At 40.1% G+C, this 9,502-nt stretch overlaps 1 protein-coding gene across 1 annotated transcript; it reads left to right on the forward strand.

The window, feature by feature from the left end:
- Nucleotides 1–633: 633 nt before the first annotated feature.
- Nucleotides 634–9,264, forward strand: LOC146317281 (uncharacterized). Its single transcript, XM_084732116.1, has 3 exons — nucleotides 634–774; nucleotides 1,672–1,784; nucleotides 4,891–9,264. The coding sequence occupies exons 2-3, from the start codon at nucleotides 1,685–1,687 to the stop codon at nucleotides 8,601–8,603; spliced, it is 3,813 nt and encodes a 1,270-aa protein (XP_084588242.1). The 5' UTR covers nucleotides 634–774; nucleotides 1,672–1,684; the 3' UTR covers nucleotides 8,604–9,264.
- Nucleotides 9,265–9,502: the final 238 nt, after the last annotated feature.

Consider the following 9,502-nt stretch of genomic DNA (forward strand, 5'->3'; position numbering starts at 1 on the left):
CAAAAAACAAAAACAAAAAAGGAGCGCCACTAATCAAATTTTTCATTTCTGACAAACATCTGACACCTCAGACACATTTATAGTTTGGAGATGATGTTCATCATCAATGCTGATTTACAATAGTGATGTGTGATGTGTGTATAACTACGCTCCTGCTAATTCTGACAGTCATGTTCCCCTCAGGACGAACTGAAATAACTGAAGGTGATCCTCCATCAACTGCTGCTATACTTTCATACTTTGTATATATGCGATTGCAAATGTTAGCATGCAAACATGCTAAACTATGATTATGGAAAAAAGTATAAACTTCTGACAGTAATTATCTCACAGCACCTCTGGGCCTAAGAACAACCCCAGAGTCATTAGTGCTGCTGTAGACTCCCAGTGTTGTTTTCCATTTACATAAATGATCTTTGCCTTCAAGTCCCTAAACAATGTTGAGCTGATGGAAGAGGAACAAATATTATTTTATTGACATGTGTTAAGATATTCAAGCATGCATTGAAGTTTGAAAACATCTGGGGCTGATCTTTACACATTTCTTGGATTTTAATTGTTTGACACGTTTCTGAAGTGTTTAGATCTTTGCTTTAGGAAGAACTACATAAACTGTTTACCTCAAACTGCGCTAATCCATATTTTTATTCAGAAAATTTGAAGCTTGGAATATATACATTGCTGGTTTGCAATAATAAATGAATTCTTAATCTTTTTAGGGGAAAGCCTACGTGAGTCCAGATCAGAAGTTAGTAAAGCAACAGCTGACAGCTGGTATGTCTGTAATTTCTGCTCTTTTTCCTGTTCTTTTGTTTATTTATTTAATTTGACAAAAGAAAACAGTCAAGATAATTCAGTTTGTTATTGTATATTTATGACTACATTTCATTTTCTGATTGCATATCCACAGTTGTTTTTGACCACATTTGTAGTAAAACACTAGTGAGAGTTAGTTCATCTGTATTTGTAGGAAACCAGATGAATGATGATGATATGATGATGGTTGTATGTATATGTTGGCTTGTTATAGAAGTAAATAACAATGAACAGGAAAGAAACAAAGAAATCATTAAAGGTGCTGCGGGTGAAATTCACTTTCAAACGTTTTATTGACTGTTTAGTTATCACCATGCTGAAAATGGATGTGAGGAAGAATGAGAGGAAGTTGAATGCAGAAAATATGCATGTGAACAGGCATGAAGATGAAGATGTGGGTGTCCTGGCTAAACAGAAAGAGACTAAATAACAACAAGCACACAGGGACTGTGATGTCATTCTCTGCTCAGGAAGACATTACTACACTATATGTGTATATTGCAAATAGTTTATGGACATCTTATGAGGCTGAATGTTGTATTTAGCACCTTTAAAAATCACATTTCTTAAAATATAAAAAGTTGTTTTAGTTTGACATTATGTTTACAGAAATCTAAGAATCTCAGCATTTCACTGATGATCCATGATTCACATATAATCCACAGGCGATCCAATAAATATTGAACTGAAAAACATGAAAATCATCTAAATTGGCAACATATTTTACTTTACTGTCGACTTCAGTGGAGCTTTTCTTTGTTACAGCAACCGTACAAGACAATGGTTGACTAACCAGACAACAGGTGACTAATGAGAGTCACAGGAGAAAACTAACAAACTTTCTGTTTCCTCTAGTCTAGACTCGGACATGGACCCTGAAGCCAGCAGAACGATCGAGGTGGCAGCACTTGGCCGACCATTCAGCCTTGGGATGCTGTACGACTGCCGCCAAGATACACTTGTTCCTGGTAAAGACTCTAGAGATGAACTTTTATAACAAAAATACTAGCTGATACTCATGCACACACACACACACACACACACACACGCACACACACAAATAGAAAGAGAGAGTGTGTTCTCAAATGGCTGTGAATACTTCTTGTAGACTTATGAAATACTAGCTTTCTCTGTGTTACTTTGTCCAGCTTTTTGACCCTGAACTGTAGTTGGAAGCATAAAGGTTTCTTTGGACTAATTTAGCCGGGCTCCGAGCTGGTAACTAGCTCTCTCTCTCTCTCTCTCTCTCTCTCTCTCTCCCTCTCTCTCTCTCTCTCTTTCTCTGTCTCTCTCTCTCTCTCTCTCTCTCTCTCTCTCTCTCTCTCTCTCTCTCTCAATTTCAATGTACTGAGCTTTATTGCATGGAAACATATTGCCAAAGCAAACATATATTAACAATAATAATATAAAAAAGTAACCGCATCAGTTATAAATATGCTGTTATAAATGATGGCAACAGATGCAAAAACAAAGTAAATGTGCACCTATTTCTACAGTCACAAATCTTAACACACAGAGCATTGTAACTCAAATTAAACAATCATTCACTCTCTCTCAAAGACAAGTAACCTGCATGAAACTGTCATGACATGATCCTCTCACACACTCTTTAACTCTCTAACAGTCTAACAGCTAATTAGCTAACAGTTAGCCATAGATCACCTCTACCAGCATCAGAACAGGGGGGAAGTGGTAAAGTAGTGAAGCCTGCCTCTTGCTTGATTTGAATGAATGAATGAAACCTTTATTGATCCCACAACGGGGAAATTCCATTCAGTTACAACCCGTCCCAGAGGACACAAAAGCACAAAAAACAGTACAAATAACTGACATGGGAGGACAGGGACAGGAGAACCACGATGCAGCCAGCCCTGAGCGGCGCCTCGCTTACTTAGATGAAAAACAAATGAAAAACAGGAGGGGAGGAAGAGGGAAAAAAAGGCAGATCCCAGACTATGTACCTGATGAGGGGGGACACAGTGTGGGATTTGGAAAAAAACACCTCAGCACAAAGCAACAGTTAAGACATTATAACAAAACTCGAACACCTGCACATGTGGGTGGGGGGAGGAAGTGTGTGTGTGTGTGGGGGGGGGGGGGGTCACAGCGCAGTCACAGCGCAGTCACAGCGCAGTCGCCCAGGGGAGGGCTACTTGGACAGGGGAGGGCTACTTGGACAAAGTGTGACACTGACAATTTTAACTTTTGTAGGATACAAAGGTGGTTAGAAAAATGTAGTGCAAGATGTAAGTGCACACCAGGAAAACCATAAGAAAATAATGGTTTAGCTTGCAATATGTTTGTAGCGACTCATCTCTGTGTAACTGCTCCTTTAGGCTCTGACCTGAGCTAATCTCACCACTTACACTGAGTATTATGAATCACTTTATGATGCATTCTTCACTCACACATTAGAGAAATCTGCCTCCCACAACACCCACACCACCACCATTTTTAAATAAAGGACAATAGTCACATAAAGTATAACTTTTTTTTATATATAATTTAACAACTATTTGAAATTTCAAAAATCATGACCCATTCCAAAAAGATTCACATGTAAAGTCACTCAAATGTAACTGAACCACAATTAAAGTGTTGAGATGCTGTGTAACGTGTAAATTAAAAACAGAATGTAGGGATTTTCAAATCTTGTATTTAAAAGCTTGTATTTGATGGATTACGGTACAAAGACAATATATCTAGGCAGAGAAAGGTTAGATCTGACTCGTTCATTAGTGAGGACGTCATCACCAGGACAGAAGGTTGTTTGTTTAGAAACACACAGGCTGTGAATTCACCAATCACATTTTGATTTACAGTGGGTGGGACCAAAAGTAACCCCCTCAGGCCTTTTTGAAGGACAGGGATCTCTTGCTTAAGATGAAGCAGACGAGGCCGATGTCGTTGTAGCGGAGCATCTGTGAAGGGCTGCGTTATTTAGACTGAGACTGAGGTTGCGCTCATCCCTGAGTCTGTTAGAAAATGATTTTCAGAAACAGTGCAGCTCAGCAGACAGAGCTGTGTTGGTAGACAGAAATAATAGAACTGGAGATCTGTGCTACATGTAACTGTGTGTAGAACTGAAACAGAGAAATAAGAAACTCAGAATGATTTATAAAGATTATTACAGCTCTTAATATCAAACACAAACTTAATTATAACTTATCCAAACAGGAGTAACAGAATAAATGGCAATTATCTACTGTTTAAAGGGATAGTTCAACCAAAATTGAAAATTCAGTCTCATGCCAATTAAAGGTTATGTTGAGTTTTTTAGTCCACAAAATTCTGCTGGAGTTTCACAGGAAAACATTGTTGCAGAATCTCCCAAACAATGGAAGTGGATGATGACCAGTTTTCAAATGTAAAAAACAAGAGAATAAAAATATAAAATGCCTCCACACTGCTCGTCTGGTGTAATCCAAGTCTCCTAAAGCCCCAGTTGACTAAAAAGATGTTCTTTACACCATGTTTTTATCCTGAATCTTCACTGTAGATCTTTAGCTTGGAGTCACGTTTGTTTGCACATGCACACTGTCCGAACTGGGTGTGTGGACTGGAACTTGGATTACATCAGACGAGCATTATGGAGGCATTTTATGTTTTTTTCCAGTTGTTTTTTTTTACATTTGAAAACTAGTCACCATCCACTTCCATTATTCTGGAGTTTCTGCAACACTGTTTTCCTGTTCGTGTCAAGGTTTGTAGGAGGCAACTGGACTTGATAGAGTTCTTGAAGACGTTTCGTCTCTCATCCAAGAGGCTTCTTCAGTTCTGTCTGCCTGGTTTGGGAGTTCAGGTATTAAACCTAATGGGCTCGTTAACACCTAGAGGGTCATGTGAATCATGTGACCTCCACTCCATTGTGTGACTCATGAGTTTCACCTGGGGGGAGGTGTGAATGAGAGTCGTTACGGACTCTGCTATCATGTGACTTGTTGAAGAAGTAAGGCGTAACAAGACCATTTAAATTTCAGTTATTATTGACTGTGTTATGTAGTTTGGAAATGTAATTAGTTACATGTCTAATTACCAATAAAAAGCTGTTTAATTTCTTTTTGTTTTTGGCAGGCATGACACTTTGGGACAGCAATGACCTGGAAAAAGATACAAGAGAAAGACGAAAACCTAATAGTGACTTTGAGATAGTTGCATCTGAATCAATTGAGGATAAATCCTCAGCACTGAACGTTGAAGCCTCTCTGAAAGCAAGTTTCTTGGGTGGACTGGTAGAAGTTGAAGGATCAGCCAAATACCTGAACGACAGTAAGACTTCAAAAAGTCAGGCCAGAGTAACACTGAACTACAAAACTACCACAAAATTCCAGGAACTGTCGATGAATCATCTTGGAAGAGGAAATGTGAAGCATCCATATGTCTTTGACACAGGAATAGCAACACATGTGGTGACAGGTATCCTTTATGGGGCACAAGCCTTCTTTGTCTTTGACCGTGAGGTGTCTGAAAAGGAAGATCATCAAGACATCCAAGGTAACTTGAAGGTGATGCTCAAGAAGATTCCCTGTCTTGCAATAGAGGGTGAAGGTTCACTGAAAATGGACGACTCGGAAAGAGCAAATGTTCAGAAATTCTCCTGCCGATTCCATGGAGACTTTTGTCTTGAAAATCCTCCCATGTCCTTTCAGGATGCAGTACAAGTCTACCAAAGCCTGCCAAAATTACTGGGAGCCAACGGAGAAAACGCTGTGCCAATGAAGGTCTGGTTGTTGCCACTTGCAAGTTTAGATTCTTCTGCAGCTAAACTTGTCCGTGAGATCAGTATAAGATTGGTTCAAGATTCACAGAGTGTCCTGGAGGACTTCAGTGAGCTGGAAATGAGGTGCAATGATGCAGTGAGAACCACAACTGTCCAACAGTTTCCACAGATCAGTAAAAATCTGAAATCCTTTAAAGTGATGTGCTCTGAGTTCAAGCTGGAATTCCAACGAACTTTGGCAAAAAAACTTCCATCAATCCGAGGAGGAGGAGAAGAGGAGGCTGTGCTCGCAGAGATCCTGAAGAAGATTCATTCTTCTCCTTTCAACAGCAAAAATCTGAATGAGTGGATGGACTGTAAAGAGAGAGAAATCTGCATTTTAAAGTCTTTCACCAACATGATGAAGAACACCAAGATCGTCCAATCTCAAACTGGTCTTCATGAGGAAATTCTCAGTGCAGATCATGCAGTGTGTTTTGTTTTCACTTCACTGGGAAGTCCTGAACCGTACCTCTCAGCTTTATCAAACTATCTGAAGCAAACACCCAAACCAGACGACCCTCAAGATCCACATACATACGATGTAGAGAAGGAACAATGGTACCTTTCAAACGAAGTAGCAGATGCAATGAGGAATAAGACAAAACTCTTCAGTGATTTTGCAGAGACCAACAAGGAGAACAAGAACATAAAGTTCTTAACAGTTGGATTAACAAATGAGAAGCAGAAAGGTTCCAGCATCTACCTTTATAAAGACGGCTTTTCTGTCACTGAGAACTTTGAGCCTCCTTCAAAGCCTGAAACAGTAACAGTAAGAGACATAAACCACAACAGTGTGACACTGAAGATTTGTCCACCAAAGTTTGGAGCAGAGAACATCACCTCCTACTCTGTTGAGTTCTGTGTCAGTGGAGAGGAAGAGTGGCAACAACAGACCACATCAAAAGCTGAAGAGGTGACAGTGAGCGGTCTGAGTCTAAACACAGAGTACATGTTCAGATGCAGAGCAGTGACCTCAGTAGGTGTTGGTCCAGCCAATGAGCTCAGTGGCTCCATTAAGACCTTAGCTTGCAGCCCTCCTGGAAAACCACAAGTTGAACCACACTCAAGTGAGATGTCAGTTAGATGGGACAAACCTGCTGAGCTTGGACAAGATGTCCAGATTTTGAGTTACATTGTGGAGTACGCCAAAACAGACGAGGGGGTGAGAGAGGAAGATCTCCAGTGGAACCAAATGATGTCAAGAGCTGAAAAGGCCATCATATCAGGACTTCAGTCAGAGACAGAATATGTTGTCAGGGTCAGGTGTGATTGTGGTGCAGCTGGCAGAAGCAAAGAAAGCATCTCTGTTAATGTCTGCACAACAAAACGTGAATTTGCGCGTCCTGCCGAATTCCTCAAACATATCAGCAAGAGGATCCATTCTGAATCTCCATCAGTTTACAAAGTGCCTCTGGAAGAAGAAGACATGGACATAGACGGATGCCGGAGTTATAACTTGGGCAAAGAAAGCATGAGGCAAAATCGCACAATAATGCTTCTTGGAGCGACTGGTTCAGGAAAGTCCACCCTCATCAATGGGATGATCAACTACATTGTTGGTGTGGAGTGGAAGGACAGTTTCAGATTTAAGTTAATTGATGAGGATCAGTCAAGATCACAAGCCGAAAGCCAGACCTCTGAAGTCACTGTGTACAAAATCAACTACCAGGATGGTTTTAAAATCCCCTTCTCTCTGACTGTTGTGGACACACCAGGGTTTGGGGATACCAGAGGAATAGGAAGAGACAGGGAGATTACCGAGCAAATTCGGAGGCTTTTCACCTCTGTTAATGGAGTCAGTGAGATTGATGCAGTGTGTTTTGTTACGCAGGCCTCTCAGGCACGACTCACGCCAACACAGCGGTATGTGTTTGACTCGGTGCTGTCGATTTTTGGCAAAGATGTAGCAGAGAACATTGAGCTGCTGGTGACCTTTGCAGATGGCAAGCAGCCACCGGTTCTCGAGGCAATAAATGTCTCTGGGGTTCCATGTCCAAAAAATGACATAGGGCTTCCAGTTCACTTCAAATTCAACAACTCAGCATTGTTTGCAGACAACAGAAGCATCAGTGACAGAACCTGTGATGGGGATTCTGATGAGGACGATGACAACTTTGATCAAATGTTTTGGAACATGGGTGCCAGAAGTATGGAGAAGTTCTTCACTGCTTTGGGTAAAATGACAACCAAAAGCCTGCAAATGACCAAGGAGGTTCTCAAAGAACGAAGGCAGCTCGAAACAGCTGTCGAAGGTTTGCAACCACAAGTCAAAGCTGGATTAGCAAAACTTGAAGAAATCAAGACAACCAAAGAAAAGATTAAAGAGCATGAAGCAGTTATGACTGCAAATGAAAACTTTGAGATTGAGGTGGATGTTATTAAACCCGTCAAAAAACAGCTCACAAAGAAAGGAGAGTACATTACCAACTGCCAGAAATGTTCAATAACATGCCACTACCCATGTGCGATAGCAAATGATAATGAAAAACGTGGCTGTGCATCAATGGATAGGACAGGGATGTGCACTGTCTGCCCTGGAAAATGCATTTGGAATGTGCATTTAAACCAGACATACAGCTGGGAATATGTTAAAGTAAAAGAGAAGCAGACACTGCAAGCTCTTCAAGCAAAGTACAGAAACGCTACGAAAGAAAAGATGACCATTCAGGAATTGATTGAGAGGCAAGAGGAAGAAATTGTTCACCTTCAGGGCATGATAGTGTCCCTCATGGATCAGTCAGCTCAGTCAATAACTCGTCTGCAAGAGATCGCCCTGAGACCAAACCCTCTGACCACTCCAGAATACATCGACATGCTGATTGAAGGAGAAAAGTCTGAGGCCAAAGAGGGTTACCAAGCCCGAGTCAAGTCTTTGGAGGCCATGAAGGACAAGGCAAAAATCATCTCCAAAGTAACCAAACGAGACACACTGACAAAAACGGAGGAGGAACTGTCTGAAGAAAAACAGCAGAGGCAAGAAAAGAAGGGTTTGCTCAAGAAATTTACAAATTTCTTTGGATATTAGGGAAAATTTTCACATATCCTGCAGATCTTCAGCCATGTTAGCAGCACTGTGAGGTGATTACAGTGAACACTGGAGCTGCACAGAGACATTATTATTTTTTATATCTGTATATCATCAGCCAACAAATCTTCGTTTTTGTCTCTGTATTTGGAAAGAAGTAAGTACTTTTTACTCTGCAGGTCAGACAGATGTTTGATTTTCTACCCTCATGTTCACTGGTAATGGAACTGTTGTGCCTTCAAAGCACACATGTTTTATGAACTATCTGAAGTCCGCCACCACCGCCCCTTTAACCAGGGCAAATTAAAAAATCAAAACCTGAAAATGACTGAATTTCTTTTTAATCTGCTGAGGCAGTCATGGAGATTTTAATGTTTTAATGTTTATCATCAATCTAATTATATGCTGATTGTTTTATGATTAAATACATATTGATTCTTGTCAGATACTCAAACTTTTTTTAAAAGACAGATGGAAATGATTGCATCTGATTTTACATAATTAAATTGTTGGGTTGATGTAGCTTTTGCAGTTTAAAACTGTTACCTGTGAGATTCAGCTTATGTATGCAGTTTGTGGAGTTTGAACTTGTTTTGAAATGGAATTGTTCATGTTAACCAAATCTACCAATGCCAATAATAAATCGATTTTGTTGGATCAATGTTGTTCTCGTCCTGTCTCCTGTCTATGTTTTTCTCACTTTAGAAGTTTATTGCAGGTAATGTTTTATATTTCCATGTCAGGATTCCAAACTTTAAATTTTACTTGACAAAAGTGCTACTCTCCACATGAGCAAGGAAACAATCTGACCTTGTGTTGAATATTATTATTGCCACGTGTTGTTGAAATAGGCATACTTCTAAGTCAGAATATTTAGGTTTTTGTCCATATACTTTATT

This window comes from Lutjanus erythropterus, chromosome 12 (assembly GCF_056507025.1).
Source record: "Lutjanus erythropterus isolate fLutEry1 chromosome 12, fLutEry1.hap2, whole genome shotgun sequence".
Classification (NCBI taxonomy): domain Eukaryota; kingdom Metazoa; phylum Chordata; class Actinopteri; order Lutjaniformes; family Lutjanidae; genus Lutjanus; species Lutjanus erythropterus.

Coding starts and splice junctions, on each gene's coding strand:
- LOC146317281 (XM_084732116.1), top strand. CDS start 1,685: ATGGACCCTGAAGCCAGCAGAACGATCGAGGTGGCAGCACTTGGCCGA. Junction 1,785..4,890: donor CCAAGATACACTTGTTCCTG/GTAAAGACTCTA, acceptor TGTTTTTGGCAG/GCATGACACTTTGGGACAGC.